Genomic DNA, 24,032 nt, shown 5'->3' with positions numbered 1-24,032 from the left:
TAACAAGGCGCCGAGAAGAATAATCTTTTGAAATCGCTCATTTTGTTTTGTCCAACGGTCGCATTCGCCGCCTGATTGCTTCTTATAGTTAGTACCTCATTATATGCGGTGGTAATGCTACGTCTTATTTCTCCGCGTCTCATTGTGCGCCGTTCGCGAGAAGAAAAAGAGAGAAAGAGAAAGGGCGAGACAGAGAGGACCGATAGCATGGCGGAGGTACATACGCACACGTTTTCATGCTCGGACATGTACAGAACGAAGCGAGAAGCGGAGAGAATGCAGCTCGTCCCCGCGGATCTAGCCTAGCCAGTCTATAATCTGGTGTTCTCTCGCGTAGGCGCCAGTATCTGTGCTCGACGGGAACGGCGCGGCGTGTGAATGTACACGCACATAAACCCTGCAACTCGCCCACACATTCGCGCACACTCTCACAGACTGCGATCGCGCCGCACGTGTACACGCACACAAACGCGCGCGCAAACCGATAGATGCATACGGTGGCGACAACGGGATGTACACGTACACACGCGACACGCGGAACGCGCACGTCTGGATTACGTAAAGCCACGAGGTCGGGTATAATGCGATCAAACGACCTACAAATCGCGGGAGCTTCGCTTTCCGCTTGGTGCAAGAGCACGATGTAAACACCGCGTTGCGCCGCGTAGAAATAATCGCGAGAGCCGGATTTGCTGAGGCGATTGGCGAATTAGTGGATGATGTGTGCCCGAGGTCTATCGGTCCTTAATGCGAAAACGAGATGAAATAAAAAGAACTGAGATTGCTAAATATTTTCGCCATATCGATCGGCGCCAATTTTACGTTTCAATTGATCGTTTATGCGCTACGCATAGCTGATGAACGCGACGCTTCAGTCTCTTATTTGTTTTTAACAATATCTATGAATCCAACACAAAAGTAAAATGCCTATATCAGGATTGCCACAATTCTTCATTCTAAAATTTTTCATAACATTTCCCTGATTTCCAGACAAAATTTCATAATTTAATTTCCCTGATGCTCTCAATAATATTTTGAAATTTTTTGTAGTTTCACTTTTTTAAAAATCGTCAAATTTTATTTTATTATGAAAGAACAATTTAACATAAAGAACAATGTAAAAATTACTGCGTTAATGTTGCTGACACTATTTGTGCATGTAATTGTTAAGTTGGTAGTATTCCACAACTGCGTAGTTGCGATGTAAGTATACAATTAAACTTCTTTAAAGTCAAAAATTTTTATTTTCTATAAAAAATTGTGCAAAATTCTCTGATTTTTCCTTGATTTCCTTAACGTTATCAATTTTCTTGATATCTTCCCTGATTTCCAATTTTGTATCAACCCAACGAGCTACGTAGTGCGTAAATTATACATTCATAAGTCAACAAAATATAATTCAAATTACCAAATAACTGCAAACGTTCCGAATCTGGATTTGAGTCCTCTTCAATGCGGAAGTCAAGTACAAACTCAAACACAGATTTGTACTTGACTTATGTGAAGAGGACTCAAATCCAGAATCAAAACATTTGCAATTAATCTCATTTAGTAATTTCAATGATATCTTACCGACTCTTATAAATATATAATTTACTCATTTTAACAACCACGGAGACTAATATAAGCATTTTACTTCTGTTGGATTTATTTTTGGATTCACACAAATCTATCGATTTAATTTATTTTTAAAAATTGTATCAGGCTTAAAGTTTCTGAATTGTGCTAAATTGATATTCGTAGCTTACTCTAAGGCCCAGTTTCACAATTAACGGTTAAGTGTTAACTGTGAATTGTGTGAAACTGGGCCTATTAAATATTCAATATTCACAATGAAAGAAATATCACTACGAAAGAAAGAAGCGAGATGTGTAAAATACATTTGAAAACAAGAAGCACACATTCTCATTTTAAAACATAAATTACGCTTAACAAAGAATTGATATGATTGAATTTAAAAGTTTCAACGTAATTTAATTCAAAACCGGTATGAACTTCACTGATTGCGTTAATACAGATTAATAATTAAATTAACGTTATAATTAAAGTTACTGTTTTGCGTTCTACAATAAATTACATTCATACGGAAAGTTGTAATTTTTTACTCTGGATTACATTCTCGAGAAAATCGTTTCGTGCAGAATAATTAATATAAAACAAAAAAGTAATCATATACTTCAGTTCTGTTCATTGCCTAGGATTAGCGCATTGTGAAACAGATCCTTAACATAACAATTTATATCGCATGCTCCATTACAACGATCTTCAATGTATATTCATACGTGTATTATATGTCATTACTACCTCACAAATAATATTTACACGGTGATTAAACTTAATTGCTATGCATATTCTTTCTACGATACGCTAAGCATAAATAATCTTTAGCAATACCCAATCTGTCCGAAAGACTTTTTAACGTCGTCGAAACTACTAAACGAATAAAATAATAACGAAGGAAAATAATTTAATGCACCTTATATATAATACTAAATAATAATATTAAATAATATTAAATAATAAAGACTCTTAACAAACTTTTGATAAGCTGTACAAGGATTAATCGAGAAGTGCTTTTGCAAATAAAATCAGATTCATGGATTGTTAAATCCTTCCACGAAGTTTTGGAATATCGGTGCGTATATGTCGGCGTAACAACTGGATCAGACAATTTGCATGAAAGCAATCGGTCGATTGGTTTTAGCGTGAGTGCAGGAAGCCCTAATGAATTCCCGACTACCAATACGTGTCGGGAAATGATCGTTGTTTGCCATCATCGCTGCCGGGCATCGTCATCGTCATCGTCGTCATTGCACTCGCTCGGTATGTATTGCCATTAAAACCGAGCGGAGCGGATTGCGTAATCCGCCTATTGGTATACACGATACATGAGCTTATCGCGAATGTTTCGATACACATGACTGAAAGCGCGATATTTCGGAGGATAAAGGATGAACGATCATTGAGAAAACAACACTGCTGCATTACATGTGCGTCACGTTAATTGATGATTCGGAATTAAAATCTGATAAATTTAAATTTTGTTTTATGATTGTTATGCCCAAATAAAAATTTTTCCATTTTTTTCCATTTCTATTTTTTATGCATTATGTTATGTTATTTCCGACTTTTAATTTTTATGCGTTATATTAATGTAATTTCATTATATTTAGATTACATTTTTATGTACAATTGAGTCAATCATCTTTAATATAGGTATAATAGAATCACTTTGTATACAGTAGAATCTGATTGTGAGAAGATTCCACAAAAGTTGTTATATTTTCAAGACATATATTTAATATTTTTTTCTATATGCACAGAATAAAATTTTTTCTAAAATTTAATAATGTGCAATTTAAAAAATGATATAATTTGTTGGGCCAATTTTTTAAATTTATAGTGTAGAAACTGAATTAGATGCAAAAAATGGGTATAGTTGACTTGAAAAAACGGAAACTCGCATCGATTCTTTTGTCATAGCATATTAATTATTTTTCGCATCCGAGAGATCGAGTTTAATCACCATCACTTCAAAAGCAAGATTACAAGCGCAGAGTATTTAATTACACACGTGGCCCTGTGCGCGCGAATGCGGCAATGACATTCATCCCATTCATCCGCGGTGTATTAATAAACGATGCTTCTCGCTAGTAATCGAGATTTCAACGGGAAGAAACGACTCGTTAAACGCGTCCGTTAATCCACCGAGATGTTGCTATTTTCAGGCGCGACAAAAGGCGTGCATTGCGTAACTCGTAACATTCTCTAGTCGTGTGAGCGGAATTTATATATTAATGTGTGTGTGTGTGTGTGTGTGTATAAACAGAGAGAGACAGAGAAAGAGAGAGAGAGAAATATCTGCAACAGATATTAACTTTTTCAATTCAAATAAAAAAAACAGCTAGGATAAATTTCTCAATATAAAATAATATTCAAAAAATATCTTAAATAAAATATTTCAAATTTTTTTTTTAAATAAACTCATCTTTCATCTACATAATTTTCAGAATTAATTATTCCTTTGATTGGCTCGTATCTTTAACAGAACACATAAAAATAATAAAAGATTTAACAACAAAAAATATGTCGTTACACTTTTTTATTATTTTTGCGTTCTAGAAAAGATAGACTCAAATATTCGAGTTAGACAAAGGAATAGTTAACTCCGAATTATATAAATAACAGATGAGTTTCCCTTAACTAAAAAAAAATAGTACAATATACACACTAACATATTTTCAAAAATGTATCTTCTACCTAAATTTGTATTATTGAAAACCCATTAAACAATTGAAAAAGATCTGACATTTTTAATTTTCCGCAAAATCGCCCGACGAAATATAAAGTACGACACACAGTCAAAAAATTTGTGTATTTGTGTTGGAAACGGTTCGCTCACGTTTGTGTTAACAGTTTGTGTTGAATTTTTTAACATATTCGAGTTAATTTAACATAATGTGATTATGTTATTTAAAGATTTTTTGTAAAATTGATATTCAATGTTTTTTTAGTGTCAAAGTGACACAATTTATGAGTAAGTGAACAAGTAACATAAAAATAATATGTTTTAAAATAAATTTTTAACGTAAATTCTGAGACAAATGAATGAAATGTGTTAATTTAACATATCATAAATGTTAATTTTCTAAAAAAAAATATGTTCCCACGATATATTTACAAACTGTGTCGATGTTATCTTTCTTTGTATTTATTCTCTTACATAATATTTATGTTACCTTCTAACATATTCATCTCGTGTAAAATTAACTCAAAAATTTGAGTGGACCGTTTGGGACATGCGAGTTATGTTAAATTCAACACATTTTTTCCAACTGTGTAGAAATTCGCGAAATCGTCCGCGATGGTACGTCAAGCCGAAGTTTCCGCCTGGTAGTTTATTGAAGAAAATAATTCGAGCTTCCGGTTCTCTCCGTACTTTTATTATTCGGGTTTTCACGACGCGGCTCCGCCCGAACGTAAAGTCAATATATAGACGCGTGTTATATCCGACAGGATACAGACAGAATCTCTCCGCCATTCGCCCACGAAGGAAACGGGAGGATATCTCTTCGATACGTTGTTGCTCGCGGATCCTCGCCGCGATGCGACGCGATGTTTCTTTGCCCCCTTTAGTTCCGGCGCGTTTAACAGAAGCATATCGCGACGTCATACCGGAAGAACGGTATCGGCACGTGACGGCAGCACCGTATATGTATATATTTACGTGTGCATAAATGCATCTGCGTTCGCGAGATCCTAGACGCGTAAATGCGCTTTTATGACTGCGAAATATTCTCGCGATACACGTCTCGTATTTTATAATGTAATAAATACGATATTACAGCCGCACTACGTTGCGCAATAAAATACCCGCGATTCTCATTTCTACACAGTTGGAAAAAATGTGTTGAATTTAACATAAATCGCATGTCCCAAACGGTCCACTCAAATTTTTGAGTTAATTTTACACAAGATGAATATGTTAGAAGGTAACACAAATATTATGTAAGAGAATAAATACAAAGAAAGATAATATCGACATAGTTTGTAAACATACCGTGGGAACATATTCTTTTCAGAAAATTAACATTTATGATGTGTTAAATTAACACATATTTCATTCATTTGTCTTAGAATTTACGTTTTAAAACACGTTATTTTTATGTTACTTGTTCACTTATTCATAAATTGTGTCATTTTGACACCAAGAAACATTGAATATCAATTTCACAAAAAATCTTTAAATAACATAATCATATTATATTAAATTAACACTCGAATATGTTACAAAATTCAACACAAATTGTTAACATGAGTAGACCGTTTCCACACAAATACACAAATTTTTTTACTGTGTGACGGGCAATAATATTCGTTGCTAACAACATTTGAAGATATATTCTCGACGTTGTGCGCTACTTAATTCTGACGCTAAATTCTTGTTTATCGTGAAACTAATCAGGGCTTTTTTGTAACGTGAGTTGTTTTAACTGAAATTTATTAATTCAATTAATACGAAACTCAATGAAGTTGTAATAATATTAACCGAACGATCTCTCTTTAACTACTCTTTAACTACGATTTATATAAATTTGTATCTCTTATCTGTCGGAATTTCTCTCGTCTACCACAATATTCAACTCTTTTGATTTCGCAAGCACGTTAATCTTACCATAAATTTGCATTCGCGTTTTCACAACGCATAACTGTTAATATTGCCGTTTAAAACCAATGAATCCGAGAAGTTTGCGGAATCACAGAATATAAGGCGGTTCCAATGAAACCAGCTTTCGATAAAATCCGAGAGAGACGGATAGAAATTGCTATGTCGAGAAAGAGAAAAAGACTCGCTATCCGCTCGATTGAATTTTCTGCCCGGGGTGGATTCAGCTTCCTTATATGCGCGCAAGGGAAAGTCGCCCAGGATTTTTTCGCGAAAACGGTCCGTCTTCTTATCAAATATCTTTATGATCGTTAATTATACTGTTAAAGAACGTGTAAAGGGAATTACAATTCAACCAGGATGCAGGCTGTGCAACCCACTAGAGTGACCACGTAATCAACGAGAGCGGTCACCCCCCCCCTCGTTCAACGCGAATTAAAAAAAAAGCTGTCCCGACAGAAAATGCATGTCGCAATCGATCGCTCCACAAATGGCATTCTGCACTTCGTCCCGCAGAATTTCGAGTGTACCAACAGTTGCGAGTTTAATGGGAAAATGTGGAACAAAAGATCCGAGTATCGATTTACTCGCTAAATGTTAGTGGATAGATTTTTGTAATATACCTAGCCCAAAATGGAATAACACGTTACATATAGCGACTCAGTTTTCGTTTACAACCGCAACTATAAATTATACTCAAGAAAAATTTTAATTAATCTTGCAATTCTGAAGCCAAGAAACTATCCTAGAAAAAACGATTTTGCTGAATTAAAAAATTTAGCTAGATACAGATTTGGAAATAATTTTGCTGAACCATCAATATAATTATATTCAAACTTTTGTTTGAATATCAAAATTGCTAGAATATCAAAATTTTTTACAGCATTGCTCATCATGCTTAAGATTCCTACGCAATTATTTTGATGATCTAACAATATTATTTTTAGATTCATAGTTAACTAAATTTTTAGATACTTCAGTAAAATAGTTCCATAACATTACTTTCCATAACTTTCCATAAAAAAAACACTCTAGATCAGATCTGTCTAAAAGTTAACTCGCAAGCTTCCACTTCACCATCGTTTCGTTGAGCAAGAAAAATAGAAAACAAAAAAGATAAAGCAGCCAATCACTAGACAGAGCTCTAGTAAATCTATTTTTTTTTGTTTTCTATCCATTTCACTTAATGAAATAATGGAGAGGTGGATGGAAGCGTTTAGATGGCGAGTTAATTTTTGGACAAGCCTATTTCAGGTTAACCGACTAATATAAATTAAACCTGCATAATTCTGAAAACTAAAAAAAATTAAGTCAGTTAAAATTAACTAAAAAAAGTTAACCAAAAAATTAAATTAAATTAATTAAAATTAACTAAAAATTAAAAAAAAACTAAGAAACACTCTAGATTAACCGACTAAATGTGAATTATTTTTCAGCTCTTAACTGTTAATTAAATAAAATTGAATCTCGAGTAAACTGTGAGTAGCGTTTTTCCAAGTGCATCCTTCGTTCTTATATTCCATTGTACCTTGCTCTTAAATCCGGGCAAAATACGGTGATCGTGCAAATAAGAAAGTGGCGCTCTCGTTGCGGTAGTTTCAAAGGTGACGGCAAGAGAGAAAGAAAGACAATTCAACTTGGTCGACTCTGTTTGAACATGGAGGAAAAGAAAGGAAAATCCGCGGGAGCGAGCTCTCTTATCTGCCGTGCAAAGGAATAAAACGCATTCTTCGTTGTGCTACGAAGAATGCGTTTTTCCCGCGGAAGAACGACAAATAACTTTATCGCGCGTGCTGACATCCACGAGTGTGTAAAGAGCGGCTCTTGACAAATCATGTTCGCGAGTGGAGATAAAATAAGAACTGCCCGTAAAAATGACGGATCCCAGCTTATACGGCAGCATTACAGTGCATATAAACAGAGAATGCCATTTCCTGAATATGATAATATACGACGAAGTTAAGTGTCTTTATCTCGAATTTTTCTTTCCTCCAAGCTTCGGTTTAATATCGATATCAGTTTTATTGTAGCATCAACAATATTTCGATCAAAACAAAATATTCGAAATATTAATGTCACGAAACTATCTCGAGTGGTAAAAATATGAGGAGTATATCTATAAAGTACGCGTTTCTCATACTCTTTGCTTGTTATACTTCACTTTGCAATAGCCGTTCTTCAGCCAAAAAATTTCTCTTGCTAAAACACTACACCTCTTTTAGACTACGTCGTCATATTTAACTCTCCACCGGCAACATAAATTTTAACTTCCATCAATAATAAAAGTCTTCAAGAAACAGAGCAAATTTTTTATTGTTCCAGATTACATAAAAATCGAAAAAAATTCTGATATATTTGTCAAAGCTTTAACAACGAGTTTTTACCATCACAAAAATTGTATTTATTTTTTTACAGATTTAATTAAATTTATCTACTAAAATTTTCAATTAAAATCTCAATGGTGCTTTTAAAGACCCCAGCTGCTGGCAGAGGATTAAGCCGCTCGAAAAAAAAAATGTAAGTAGATTCGGAGGCAAGTAAATTCTGATCGTTATTACGCATGAGCCACGTCGCAACAAATACGCAGATGCGTACACAAAAGCCCAATCATAATCCTTTTTTCGTAGCCGAATATTCGCAGCGTTTCCCACATTACACCGCCGAATCTTCTCCGCGCGTGGATTTCATGGATACGAGGATGCAAATGCGCGCCGTTAATCTCGGTAATAAATATACACGGTTCCGCTTAACATTGCAGCCACGATGCGCACAGCGTCGAGTTTCACGCTCGTGTAATAACGTCCCTCTTTTACCGCACGTACAGCATCTTTATTTCCACCCGCACAGATGACTTGCGTGCCGAAGTGCCTCCATCTGCGAGCCTCCAGTGAGGCTCCATAACGATATCTCGTGACGGACGGTGCCGATCGAGATGAAGAGTACTGGTCATTGAAACCAGTATATTCCGGAATTCAAATTCAAACGTGATATACAAATCATTCTCTTTCAATAAGCATAAGTGTTCACATGAAAAGAATGGATTTGCTGAAGTATCTAAAAATTTAGTTACAGATCTGAAAATAATTTTGTTGGACCATCAAAAGAATTATGAAAATACTTAACACTTGATACCAATACAAAAAATGTTAACAATCTAGCAACCAGTTTAAACATCCTACACAATTACTTTGATGATCCAAACAAAATTATTTTCAAATCCATATCTAGTTAAATTTCTAGTTACCTCGGCAAAACCAATCTTTTCGAGAATTCTTTGAAATCATTATTTCATCTTTTAAAACGTAAACTTTTTGTTTTAGTTCTTTATTAATATCAAAATAATTATGTATATTGAGAGAAATGTTTTGGTTGTGTGTAACTATTTATTTTGTTGATATGTGAATCTAACAAAAACTATTTTTTTTTTTCATCTAAAAATTGTTCTAATCAAAAATTGGTTCGAATAATAAAAAATGTATTGTTCTAATCAAAATTTGGTTAGAACAACGAAATAAATGGCCATATGTATGTATTAAATATCTTTGAGTGTAGGACTGAAACTGGTTGCTAGAATGTCAAAACTTTTTGCAGCATTGTCATCAACGTTTAAGTATTATATGTATATAATTATTTTAATGATCCAACAAAATTATTTCCAGATATCTGTATCTAGTAACTTTTAGATACTTCATTAAAGCCGTTCTTTTCGTGCAGTTGATATATAATGGAATATTTTTTTAAAACTCTTATTTAATCAATTTTCTTCGGTCGCACCGATAAAAGATACAGGAAAATCCTGCCGCACTTTATCGACTATTAATGTCGCTATTAGAGACCCGTACTATCCAACTTTGCTAGGAAAACACAACTAATAGCGTCTTTCCGAGGTCGATTTGTGCACACCGCTTTATTTATCGGACTGGGTAATCTCCCAACTAGTGAGCTTTAATCTCGACGAACTTTAAATACCGAGCTTGAAACACGATAAACTATCGCGCACGCGCAGTCGAGAGAATTTTCACTACGGACAAACCGGGATTGTCGGTAGAGATAATGATTTCCATAAATATGTAACAGTGTAGAAATACAGATTTCTATTTCGACGAGAATGTGTGTAAAGTTCAAACAAAAAATAACGAAACGAAGAAAAAAAATTATAAAATATTAAAAATGAAATCGCGATTTTCCAACATGAGTATGTCCTTACTTCACGTTACAATATTAACAATATACAGAGTGACGCATTAAATGTCATATCATTTGCTCAATATATAACACATCCATTTGTAACAAAATTGGTAGATATAGAAATTATATAAAATTAATTAGCTAAAAAATTGAATAATTAAATGATGACATTTCGAGCACCACCCTGTATTAGATGTTGCGTAAAAAAATTACTGATTCTTATTTAGTTGATTAAAAATCTGCAACATCTACAATATATATATCATATTGGATTAAGAACTTTCAAATGCTTTCCACACAGCGTGAAAGTTTGTGAAGCACATCGTAATCTCTTGAACATCTTTCAAACGTCTCTTCGACCTTACGTTATTTAGACCACCGGAATTCGGACACCACGCTCCCTCGTTAATCAATTCGAGCTACATACTATATTCCTACAGGGCGCAACAAACCATACATATTTTCGCGGCGCGTGAATAATCCCACAGATTGCAGTCGATATTTCACGTCACTCACGCGCGGTGCATCAACGACGCGTCACGTTCCCCGATATTGGGAGTGCGCACGACGCTACCCGGATACGGTATTCCACGCGGTAGACGAACTACGTGACGCGTTGCAGAAAAGTCAGAATCCACTTTTCTATTCGCGACTGCGCCTTGCTTCAAAGAGAAAAGCGAGACAAAGAAAGAGAGAAGGATAGACAGAGACGAACAGAGATAAAAAGAGAGAAAAAAACGGGAACCCGAAGTCATAAAAGCTGATCGAACTCGTAAGAAACCGGCGCCATTTTCTCTCCTTCCTTTCTGCCTACGTCCCTCTTGCTTTCCCAGTCCGCTTTCCTTTCCTTTCCTTTCCCTCTCTCTCCCTCTTTACCCTTCCAAGCTCTTCCCGGTTCTGCTTTTACGTTCCGCTTGGATGACAAAGACGCTAAGCGGCTTCGCAACTCATCGTACGGTTACTAACGCGCGGTTACAGTTATGATTGTTAGGGAGCCGATCAGGCAGCTTCTCAATCATGACGAAAAAAACGAATGATACATGTCTAGCTTTGTAATAACTGTGTTTAGAAACTGATGTATACACGTTTGCCTTTGATCTTCTCGTTTAATTTAACGAATTTCAGATAAAGTTGTTACGTCAATATAAATAAAAATGCGCGAATAAAACACATGAAGAGTTAATTAAAGTGTCAATTCTACGTTATGGCATACACAGAAAGAACGATTTTACTTGAGAAAAATACAATGAGAAAAATTTTTGGTTAAAAATGAACGAAGTAGATTCTGATCATATCAATCAAAATTTCTGTCATAAATAGGTAGAGATAAATAGATAGAGAGAGAGAAATCCGGTTTTATCTCGACTAGAATTATAATACACTGAGAAAAATGTTCTAGTTGCACCTACTAACAAGAAATACAAACAAAACGAATTCTGATTATAAGAATCAGAATTCTGGTTATCTCAACTAAAAGGTTTGATAGGTTCAATTTTTCTGATTGCGAGAATTCTAATTAATGCAACAAGATTTTTTTTTAGTGTAGATTTGAAGATAAATTATTCATTTTCCGTTAAAATCCCAATTAGGATGCAATCTGCAGATTCCTTTTACAGTGTAGTACCTAAAAATTTAACCGGCTACAGATCTGAAAATATAATTTTGTTAGACCATCAAAATTATTTTCAGATATATGTATATGCAGCTAAATTTTCAGATACACTTCAGCAAAATCGTTCTTTCCATGTACCCAGACGATTATTAACGTCAAAGAACAAATAAGATTCTGTTCTACTAATAAAAATGAGTAAACGTGACTGTCTGCGGCAAATTGGAGAAATTTCTCGCTGATCGCGCGATGCGCGGAAGCAGATCGCTCTCACTACTCTCGTAAAATGCTCATTAAGGAAGGTTAAAAGTCGAGAAAACACCTGTTGAGTACGCAAAAGGACCAATCGGAACATGGCCGAGACTTCATTCGCACCCCCGCGAAAGAAATAGTATCAGGAATCCAAAGCCGAGGCGCGATATCGCGCGAGCGTAAGAGGATGCTGTTATGTAATTAAGCGGTTTATCACGCCAAAGGAAACCAAATACTTCTTTCGTTTCTATAAAAATTCCGTGTAAAAAGCATCCCAAAAAACGATATAACGATTCGGAAGTCATTAATATTTCAAATGTTAATTTTAATATCACGTCGTAGACCGGTTGTAAAATCGTAGAGAACTTCAACCGCGCAGAAATTTGTGCGATTCTATCAGTCGTTATCGCTGCTTTCAATTGTCATTACCGTCGTCGCTTTAACGAAATGATCTCTTTTCGTTCAACATAAGAGATCATTTCGTTAAAGCGTTTTACTCTCGAAAACGACTATCTGTGAAAAGGAAACTGTATAACAATTATTATCCGTAAAATCTTACTACTCAAAACTGCTATCAGGGAAAAAGACTATCCGTAAAATTTTACTATTCAAAACTGCTATCATCAAAATTAGAGATCTTATAACAAAGTCTGAACGGAAAGAATGATTTTGATGAAGTATCTAAAAATTTAGCTAGATATACTTAACTCTAAAAATAATTTTCTTGTGTCATTAAAATAATTACGTAGGAATCTCAAACATTATTAACAATGCAATCCAATTTGAGAGTCATACTGGGCATTATTTAAGAGAATTGCGTATTATAATAAGCGGTATGAGGTTATGCATTACCAGGGCATTAATAGACATTATTAGGGTATTAGTGAACGTAAAAATTGGACATTACTGAGCATTAATAGACATTGGTGTACACAATCTTGGTCAGCGGTTTACTCCTCTATCTATCTAAGGTAATCTCTTTCATAATAGTCACTTAGAAAGCAAAGTGAAACCTTTTTCAATTTATACTTATGGCAGGATTCCCTAAAAGAGACCATCTTTTTCTCTAGCTGGAGCATCGCAGATTAAAAACAAGTTTCGAGAGTAACCCTAATGGAGGACTGTGCGAATAAGAGCCAAGGATGAAAGTGAAGGAAAGAAAGAAGAGGAAAAAGGTCATGTTTACGAGTCACGGACAAGTTCCGACGGGTCCTTGACTTGGCCATAACGACTGTATGAGGTTTCCCTGTAGGCCCTTAGGTAGCTTCCACTACCGACCAATCGTGCCAAATTCGAAATTAAAGTCGGAAGGTCTTAAGGATCTATGGATGGATACACTACTCAGGTACCTCGAAATGTTCTACGAAGGATTCAGGATGCACAAAGAGAAAGTTTGAGGGAGACGAACCGAATGTCTTGCAAAATGAATGCATTAAGATGCGCTAACGCCCACATTGCGTTACGCAATACGTAAACGCTGAGTAATAAGTAACGAAGACATCGTCTTGAACAATGGCGCAAAGGTTGAATTGGAGCCTCTCGAGGTCGAAAGCGAAGGATCTCGGTTGACAGAAATAATTACATTACTCGTTTTTCTAGGCCGCGACTCGTCAAGCTACGAAGTTATTTCTTGCCGAACAATGTTCGCATTGAATCGTGTTTCTGCCGGCAGAGAAATTTCCAAGAAACGATAATGTTCCGATTAAATTGTATGGCAATCACGTAAGCTATGTCTTAAGTGAGTAATTGGAATTTTCCGCATATCGATATGGGAAGATACGTTGTTGTGACATAATGCTTAATTATTGTTCATACCCTCTAAAATCTTTGGAGTGGAATCTAACTCTAAAGAGCGAAACCTCACACTTAAAAATTGATAATTGAGCTACTCTTTTTCAACATTGGCTCAATTGTCACTCTTTGTCACTCTTTAAAATTACATACCCAAAGGATGAACCGCCGATAGCATTACAGTGTACAAATTTGGGGCATTACTGGGCATTACTAGGCATTATAGAACATTACTTAAGAGAATTGAGTATTGTGATAAGCGATATGAGGTTATGCATTACTCCGTAGTAATGCATAACTTTATATCGCTTATCATAATACTCAAGGGCATTAATGGGCATTACTAGGCGTTAGTAGGCATTGGTGTACACAATTTTGATCAGCGATTTACCCTTTGTAGATACCACTCCAAAGATTTTAGAAAGTAAAGTTTGCAATTTTTATGTCCTCAATATACTTAAGCAAGCGAAAATTCGAATTATTTTATTCATAGATTTAAATCGAGTAGCGTTAATGATTGTGATTGAGAGCAAATTCATTAAACACTCTTCGTATTACCATGAATTTACACACAGGACAAGACTGGAGGGAGAAGCTATCGGTTAACGTTAATTGAAGCGGTCAGTGAATCCACTTGGCGAGGTGCCTACGATTACTAGCTAGACGGTAGTGAAGGGCGAGAAAGGGCAAAATGGCTCTTAAAACGCAAGAGAAAGATCCATTAAGCGATCCAGACAACGTGAAGTTGAAATTCTGCTTGAATAAATATGACAAGAGAGAAAAATCGTAAGAAACGGACGTCAGTCCGATTTTTTCGCTCATTAATTATTCGCGATTTTGCAACCACCGCAAATAGCAAGCAAACAGTGGTGCTTAATAAAATGCTATTTAATAAAAGAAAATAAACTCACAAGCTCGTTTTAGAATTCGGTACGATCGTTAAATGGACGCGCGGCGAGATGCAATCGTGTGCGGCGAAATTGATCGACAGACTGGTATTCGTCGCTACCTTCATTTCCCCGTATAAAAACATTTTTGGCATCATCTCACCGAGAAAAAAGACCGCAAAATGTTCGGTGTGTCAATTTAACTGACACATGACGCTGTTCTCTTTATCGAAAAAGGGAGAAGAGTAGGAAAAAGTATTATCGTTGATAACAAATTAATGGCCGGCAGACAGTAGCTGTTTTAATTTACATTCGCGAAAATATTTCATCATGATACAGCGTTAGATTAGTTCGTGACGCTCACGCAACTATATTTAAAAATATTAGTCACATAAAAAATCAATGTACAAGTATCAATAACGATGACTTAACATTTAAACAGAATGACTCGAAACTCTTCATGAATATTTTAGAAGAAGTAAATAAAATAGAAGGAATATCTTTTACATCTTTCTGGAACGAGTGAGTGCTCGTCAGGTATTTGCTAAAAAAGATGATCAATATCACCGTACGCGAATGCATGCAGAAACAGACAGGTGGCGAAAAAAAGATGGACGATCATCGATCGTCAAAGTAGAATAAATGGAAAATATATTTGGAAGAGCGAAAGAGCGTCATGCGTGGGGAGATGTATGTTGGAGTGATGATGCGCGTGGTTATGGTGATGATGATGGTGTCTCATATCAGGACCACTTCCCGCAGCCGCCTGCTCCGCCTGGACCGACATCGCCGCGCGGGCCAGTCGCTCTCGCTCCCGAAGCCGGTCCCGTTCCACGCTGAAAACCAAAATTATCATCTGGTTAGTTCCAAATGTATTCATACAAGATATGGGTAAAATGTTCCCACAACGAAGTAACAGAATATCAGCATTAATTGTAGCATAAACTTCTTTCTTTATCTCTATTAAGTTAGCAGGACCAAATCAGCAGAATCAAAGCAAATTTGTTGGAATATCTAGTTTGTCTTATACATATACATGGTGAATATGAAAAAATATTTTATTATAACGTTTTGGAAAGCTCTCGAGGTGTGCTATAAGAATATGCAATAAAAAATTGAGGTTTCCATTTTAAAAATTCATGTTGACCCTGACCTGACCTTGGTAGTGCCCCCTATCCAAAACCCGTTATGTCCACCTTCTTTCTCCTAAGAAAACCTACAACTTTCATATAAAACTTTTTCTTGTATCTCTTTTAGTTTCTGAGATATTCACCTGGGGCGATTAAAATGCCCCACCTTGTATATATAATTTTTCTTACACAGTGTATAATTTTTCTTATAGAGTATGTGTTTACATTAATATTTTTTATATTAATCTTTTACAGTGTATAATTTTTTTATCGTGTATAATCAACATTTTTGTGTTAATTTTAACATTTTTATGTCTCAGAAAATTCACTATAGGTACGTCTTTAAGTTAAAATTAACACTTTATTTTTTACAGTGTAATTAAATGTCACCATACTTATGGTAATTATACTTACAAATACCAAAACTTCCTTCAGTACAGAATTGCTATCATTCTTATTCTATCAAGTTTTCTAGATTATAAAATAATGATATTTATTGTTGTCTCTCGGAGTAATTTTTCGGTATTAATTATCAAGATGCGAACAACGGTGCTTTGGAGCGTGGAACTCCTTCTCGTCTTTCACGGAAAGCGAATTCACGAAGGTGGAATTCGTCCATATGACGCAGCGCCGAGAATAACTACCGGCCTTTTAGGAAGCAACGATGGAAGCGAACGAGTCAAGACAAGGTAAAGACGAAGACAGGGACGGAAGAGATTCGTGACGAAGTATAGCTAGGGCAATCGCAGCTGGCGCAAACACCTGTTTAGCTGCGTTTCCGGTGACGCCGATATTACGTACCGAACGGAACACTACAATTTTATAACGATCGTTGCCACTCATAGACAAAGACGATGGTAATATAATTACTTAGATTAACAATTAATAATTATAAGTTAGATTACATAGAAAAATAATCTTATACGTTAATCAATATAAAATAACTTTTCTACATAATTTAGATAAATATAAATATATATAGAAATCTGAATGTAATAATTTATAGATTTTTTCGCAATTTATAGAATAAAGACCAAATTATAGATCAAGTTGTTTCAATATCTAAATTAAAAAATTAACATTACTTGCATAACTTAAAACTAGCGTATCATTTCCAATATAATAAAATTTTACTTCGTCTCTCTCCAAAAGACTATTTCATAAACCATAGCAATGTTCTCTTTCAGAAGTACCGCATGTATAAATCACTCGAATTTTTGTATTTCAACTCGCAACATGTAATGCAATCAAAATGGCGAGTATGGGGTGAAAAGTACTTCACATAGATATTTAAAGGTCGACCGGAATGGTTTTCTTTCTCGTATGTACGTTATCTGACACGCGTTGAACGACTTGTCAAGGAGTGATGCTAATGCCGCGCGTCCCGATAGGTATGTATGTACGATCGCAGCAGAATTTTTCCGAATACATTAACATAAATAATACACGCGCAGCGGGAAAACACGCGAATGCCGTAAAGTATCATGTCATTTTTTAATCAAGATAGAGAAACTTTTCTCCACGAGATAGGATAAATGTAATAAACAGTCAAGAAGTATTTTTTCTGACAGGAAGCATTAATATTGTTTTGAAGAAAAAAATATGCATACGAAATACATTGTTAAAATCTAATGTCGAATTATATATTTAACAATACGTATATATATATAAAATATTTAACGATATACATATCGTTAAATTAACCACATATGTCATTAATTTAACTAAAACAATATAGTTAAACAATTAAATCCAAGAAATGTTAAGACTAATTAAAGACTCGAATTGAATTTATTAGGTATTTATCACACACTGAAAAAAAAATATAGTCAATTTTAATAAATATTTAGTTCAATACTGCCAACTAAACATTTACTTACAGTAAATAAATATTTGTTCATTAAAAAGAATAATTGTTAAATCAAATTAATGTTTCTTGTATCAAATAAATATCTCTTTATATTTAATAAATATTTAGTTGACAGTATTGAACTAAATATTTGTTAAAATTGACTATATTTTTTTCAGTGCAGAAAAAAAGATTTTCTCTGTCGCAGCTAACCGTAGTTTGTTATAATATATTTGCTGCCGTAACTATAAATTTATAAACTACAGCGAAATGTTTGCTGTTCCTGCTATAATATAGATATCACAGCTAAGACATTAGCTATAATACTTATATTTTAGCTGTCCATATTTTACACCTGCCATTTTTAGTTACCACATGCAGTGTCATGCCATTTTAGTTACGACAGCTACTTTTTTTCCGTGTACTAAGTGCACACATTAATATAAAAAAATGCTATTTATCTTCAAACTAAACAATTCAACCACAGATGAGTTGATTAGATTGGTTGTGTTTTTTTCACATTTTTTGTATTAATATACATTTAACGCACTTGAAAGTTAAAAATAACAAAGTTAAATAATAAAATATTATTTAACTCAAGGGAAATTGATTTAAATTTGATCCTTTAATATTTAACAGTGCGCAAAAGGTCACGAGTTCATGTTGCGACAAATGAATAAATCGCCGTATAAATTATCAAGTCGTGAGACATAAAAATATAGAGATAAATATTATTCAAGAGCAAAAGATATCAACGAGAGAAGTCTCATGTAAAATTAAGAAACTGAGGTAAGATCTGCGCATCACAACATGTTTAAGTATCGTAAAAATCGGGGTAAATCTCGAGTTTACAGGCATTTGTAAAACGATAATCTTTACTTCGAGCCTGACACTCACAGCGTAAACGGTCTCTCAGAAATCTGGGTTTTCTTCCAAAAAGAGAGCATGAATTACGATTAGAAGTCGATCTGCCGAAGCGCGATACTTTCTCAATAGTCAAAATACACGAAGCGAAACGAAACGTGCATGTTGATGAGTGAATCGCTGCGTTGTCATGCAAATTAAATGTACCAACAGTAATCACTGTTCGCCACAATCGTTTAATTGCGGATGAATGCTAAGAAATTATACCATCGTATTCGATAGTTTTCCATTCCCAGATTATTCCTGGCTTCAGAAAAAGATACGCCAACTTTCATTTTCGCCACACCCGGTCTAATCAATCCATCCATGATTGAACTGCTTAGTTAAAAAATAAACAGCATCTATATATATTAATATATGCATTTATAATTAGTAAATAATAAATTAAAGTCAAATTTAATACATTTCTTAAATGTAATTGTTTAACTACTGTAAGAAATAAGCGACACACACGAGAAAAATATCAGGGCGTTTCGAGATTCGAACCGAGGCCTGGGCCTCTATTCTTGAAAAGTATCGCATACGAAAAACTAGGGAAATACTATAGTGCACGTAACATATACTATAGTATTTCCCCCTAGTTTTACGTATACGATACTTTTCAAGAATAGAGGCCTTCGTCTCCTCTGTGATGGTAGACTTCCGTCCTGTCATTGAGCCACACAGCCCTGACGCTGGTGGTTTCTTTGTTGTGCCTATTTCCTAGTAAATATCTTACACTACATTGTTTTAGTTAAATTTTGAAGTTAATATTACAGCCCTGGTTGAAGTATAAATCCCCAGTAGTATACATCCCCAAAAATTTATATAAACGCATTTTGCATCTAACAAAAAATAAATTAAAACATTTTACTGAAAAATATTTTTATTTTTATAATAATTTTAATCCTCCGCTGGCAATAATAATTTTAACTCTTTCATTTTAACAATAGAGATCTTTGAGAAACAAAGCGTGTAAATTTTTTATTTTGAATTACAAAACCTGAAAAAAATTCTGATATATTTATCAAAGTTTAAAAGAGTTTTTGTCATCATAGAAGTCAGATTGCAGTTTACTTATTTTTTGCAGATTTAAATTTGTCTACCAAAATTCACAATTAAAATATTGATGATGCTTTTAAAGACTTATTGCCGGCGAAGAATTAATATTTTGTTAATCTTTCTATAGCTTTTATTACCGCCAGTACTCTTTCGAGAAAATAAACTGAGGACGCTTTATACTTATGGCTAAGGTACATTATTATCTCACTGCAATTAATTCTTACTGTATACGCAAAAACATCAAAATGTAAAAATACTTGACACACATTTTTCGTCGTGCACGTTTCGCATAATCGAAATCATACAATCGCGTTTGCTAAAATAACAATTCAAATTATAATTAGCATTTCCTATAGTTTTCCTCCACGATAAACGCGACGTCTTTCCTTCTTATTAATTCAAGCCTGCTTATTATTCGTGACGGCGAGAAATATCCGACGGAAAGTTTAATCGCGTCCCCGGTCGTGCATGTAAGCGACTCGGTAATTTCTCGAGACCCGTAATATAATCGAGCGAAGTTAAGAACGACTCTATTTGTCGTGGAGTGTGCGCGCTTGCGCTGCTGGGAGACATTTATCTCATTGCCGCCGCTGCAGAATCCCTTTTCGCGCATACACTCACACGAAAAGAGCAATTTTGCTGAAGAATCTAAAAATTTAGCTAGATACAGATCAGAAAATAATTTTGTTGGACCATCAAAAATAAAATAATTAAATAGGACGACAAAATTAATTGCTAAAATATCAAAACATTTTATAGCATTCTCATCATGCTTAAGATTCCTACAAAATCATTTTGATGTCCAACAAAATTATTTTCAGATCTGTATCTACCCATTTAGGGGTAGAATCGCGAGCAGTTACAATGCTTAGCCGATGCTATGACTATATCAACTAATGACCAAGGTTCTGTTAACCAGTACTGGACCATCACTGGCAAATGACTCTAAAATGACTGGGCCAATACTGGGTCCAAGTTATCATCAAATACTTAACTAATATTGCGCCGATAGTTCGCCAGTACTACGCCAGTACCTGAACTGTGGCAACCAGTAATATCCCAGCACTAGACCGGGCGAAAAGGGATTCTGCAGCGGAGGCAATGAGATAAATGTGTTCCAGCAGCGCAAGCGCGCACACTCCACGACAACTAGATTGTAAAACTCCATATGAGTAGATAAATTTTTAGATTCTTTAGCAAAACATTTTAGTCACACGGGTATTTCCATGGCCGAATGCGATCTCTTCACCGCGATACTTTCTCGACCGATACCCTCGACGTCCCTCCGCGTGTCAACGTGTTCCGTCTCTCTTTTTCTTTCCGCCGCGCCACTTCATGCTTCGCTAAATCTAGCTAGAAAGTATACTCTTAACTAAATCGATGCCAAAAGAAAAAACAGACTGCACGTTCTAAGTGTCGCTCCCACTTAATTGCGATTTCGTAACGCTCCGAAATAAAAGTGCGCGAAACAAATGTGAATAAAAATCTCATAGATAAATAAATTTACCTTCAAAATTAGACCACTTATAGTTATTCTATTTCAATTTACTTTAGTTCTAAAGTTTTCACACGTTTTTAAATATGAATTTCCGTTCTAATTATTTAACAATGTTCCACAATTTAACTTCATTCTTATTGATTCGACAATATTAGTTCTTTGTGCTTTTTCATTCTAAACGAAATTCGACGCAAATATTTAAATTGAAATAATTCTTTTTAATCAGCTTTTTTCTTCATATGGAAAAAACGCGAAAGATACCAAAATATCTCAATCCCGAATCCGCGTGAGGAAGTAAAATTCCAAGCCGGCACATCGGTCGGCTCGACTTTATTGAATATCTGGGAATATTGTCACAGAACGGTCGAAGTTCATCGAGCTAACGAGCTCGAACTGCTCTCGACAAGTGGCGAGCGTACTCCTCTCTGTCGGTTATTTGCGCGATCGAAACCCGGATGGTCCCCGCGCGAGGAATGGATCGGACAGTTTTCAAAAATGTTCGTTTAACAATCCGGCACAATCAGCCGTCGACAGTGGCGTCTACCGAGAGTCGCGTACCGAAATTACTGCTCGCTCTCGCAGCGAAATCGATTGCCTTTTTGATTTCCATGTTCGCTATTTTTATTATTACTACAGTTCTTGCGCCCGCGATTGTTGCGTTTGCACGATGATCTATTATGAAAATACAGAAAATAAGGATGTATAATAGTCGCATCATAAAGTATCAAATTAACTTTTTTATTCGTAGAGATTATTATGCTACATGTCGCCTCATTAATTTATATATATCTTCATTTACGGCTCTCTATACTTTTAACAATTGATTTTACAGATACAGAATCTACTTTTTATTAAGAAACACCTGTTGCAATATTTTAGTATTATACTGCTAATACAGTAGTCAAATAAAGATAATAAACTTTCAAGAAGATTGAAAAAAGATTTTATTCCCAAAGTCCGTTTCCCATACTAATCTTTTAAAAAGGACTGTTATATAAGCTAAATCATTTTTAGGATAAACGCCTTACTATGATTATCGTTTAGTGTACGAAGTCCGCGTGTGCTCCGAGTTTTATTGTACTCGATTAATGTACTTTTAAGTGCCAGCGATTCTCCGACGGCGTTTTCAATTCCCAACGAGCGTCGCGATCGATTTAATCCTCCGTGGATTAATTCGCGCCTCTTTCGCGGCCAACGTACCGGCCGAATTAGCCGATATTTTTTCAATATCGGAATAGCGAATGTACCTCGAGGTGGATTTTTCTCCCCGTCGTTCGAACGAACGTTTAACAGCAGCGGCATGGCGCTCCGATCCGCCCCGGAGGCGGGTTATTGCCATCGTAGATAATTAATTCGCGTTAATCGCGGCCCATTTGAAATGGTAATGAGAAAGGGATGATTTAAAGCGGTCCTCGCCAGCTGCGATTCGCAATTCACCGATAAGAAGAAAGAGAAAGATACACGAAGCGAGAGAGGGAACGACAGAGAAAGGTAGGGAGAAGCGTACCCCGGAGGATCGAAACAAAATATACATTAATTAGTAATCTAATAGTTTAATGATACGACATAAGTACTTTAATACCTATATAGATACATATCACGTGTATAAAGAGATAAAAAACGAATGAAATGAAAGTTCGAATATGTTCACGTTAATAACTCTGTTATCTCTGAAAGTTTCAGTGTATCATAAAAAAAAGGAAGGAAAGAAAACGCGTATTATCTCCGAGCATGTAAAGACAACCGAAAGTGAAATTAATGTAGAAGGCGGAATAAACGGTGATTACAGGAACGAAACACGAATCGAAAATCCAACTTGATCTGCCTTTAACCGCACACCTCCTCCTCGCCCATCCGTTCGACGTCTATTACTTCGAGTTTCTAATCCGTCTCGATCCATCGTCTTGACTTTAAATCCCGGATTACACGTAATAGACCGACCTCAGCTATCGCCGTTTTCATCGGTGGATGCCGCGATTTGCTTCCGTTTTTGCGTTTATATCTCCAACACTGTCAATAAGTTTCCACGCTGCTCTTGTGACGATAGCAAATCGTCTATCCTATTTGCGCGTTTCAGAATTATAACTCTTCTCAACCTCTGTGAAGCTGGCCTCTCATTTTCAAAATTTTGAAAAAATAAGCAGAATTTTGGTTATCCCCCCCTCCCCTCCCAAGAGTTCTAGAGTTCTCTATCAATTTTAGAAAGAGTTTCGTCGATTAAAGCGGTGAAAACACCATTTGAAGTTTCGAGGGAGCCAAGATTCATGATTCCGAAACTTTGAAGGGCTATAACTTCTTTACCGTTCATTTTAGCACTTTGATCCATACAGGACAATCGATAGAACGTTTTGGGGGGCAACCAGAACTCTAAAAAAAATGCCGGATTTCCGAAAAAATTTTTTCCAAAAAAATATTTTTTAAATTTCGGCTGTTATGAGTTCCGATAGCCCCCCAAAGAGTTCTAACGATTATGCTTAATCCAATGTGCTGAAACCAATATCTAAAAAGTTCTAGAGCTTTGAAGTTTTAGATTTCGAATTTTTCCAAGTCTACGCAGGTCAAAATTTTTTTTCAGAAATTCGGCATTTTATTGAGAGTTCTAATAGCCCCCCAAAGAATTCTATCGATTATCCTATATGGATCAAAGTGCTAAAATGAACAGTAAAGAAGTTAAAGCTCTTCAAAGTTTCGGAATCG

General features: G+C 35.3%; 1 protein-coding gene across 5 annotated transcripts in view; it reads right to left on the bottom strand.

The window, feature by feature from the left end:
* Positions 1–24,032, bottom strand: part of lilli (AF4/FMR2 family member lilliputian) — a 323,624-nt gene that overhangs the window by 162,443 nt on the left and 137,149 nt on the right. For all 5 annotated transcript variants that reach the window (XM_018445975.1, XM_018445974.1, XM_018445972.1 and 2 more), the window contains exon 2: positions 15,553–15,729. In XM_018445975.1, the coding sequence (XP_018301477.1) occupies positions 15,553–15,729 (177 nt within the window). The remainder of the gene's footprint in view (positions 1–15,552; positions 15,730–24,032) is intronic.

The sequence above is a fragment of the Mycetomoellerius zeteki genome, unplaced genomic scaffold (assembly GCF_001594055.1).
Source record: "Mycetomoellerius zeteki isolate Tzet28-1 unplaced genomic scaffold, Tzet1.0 scaffold172, whole genome shotgun sequence".
NCBI lineage: Eukaryota > Metazoa > Arthropoda > Insecta > Hymenoptera > Formicidae > Mycetomoellerius > Mycetomoellerius zeteki.
The sequence above is the reverse complement of the archived record's forward strand: the minus strand, read 5'-3'. Positions and strand labels throughout refer to the sequence as shown.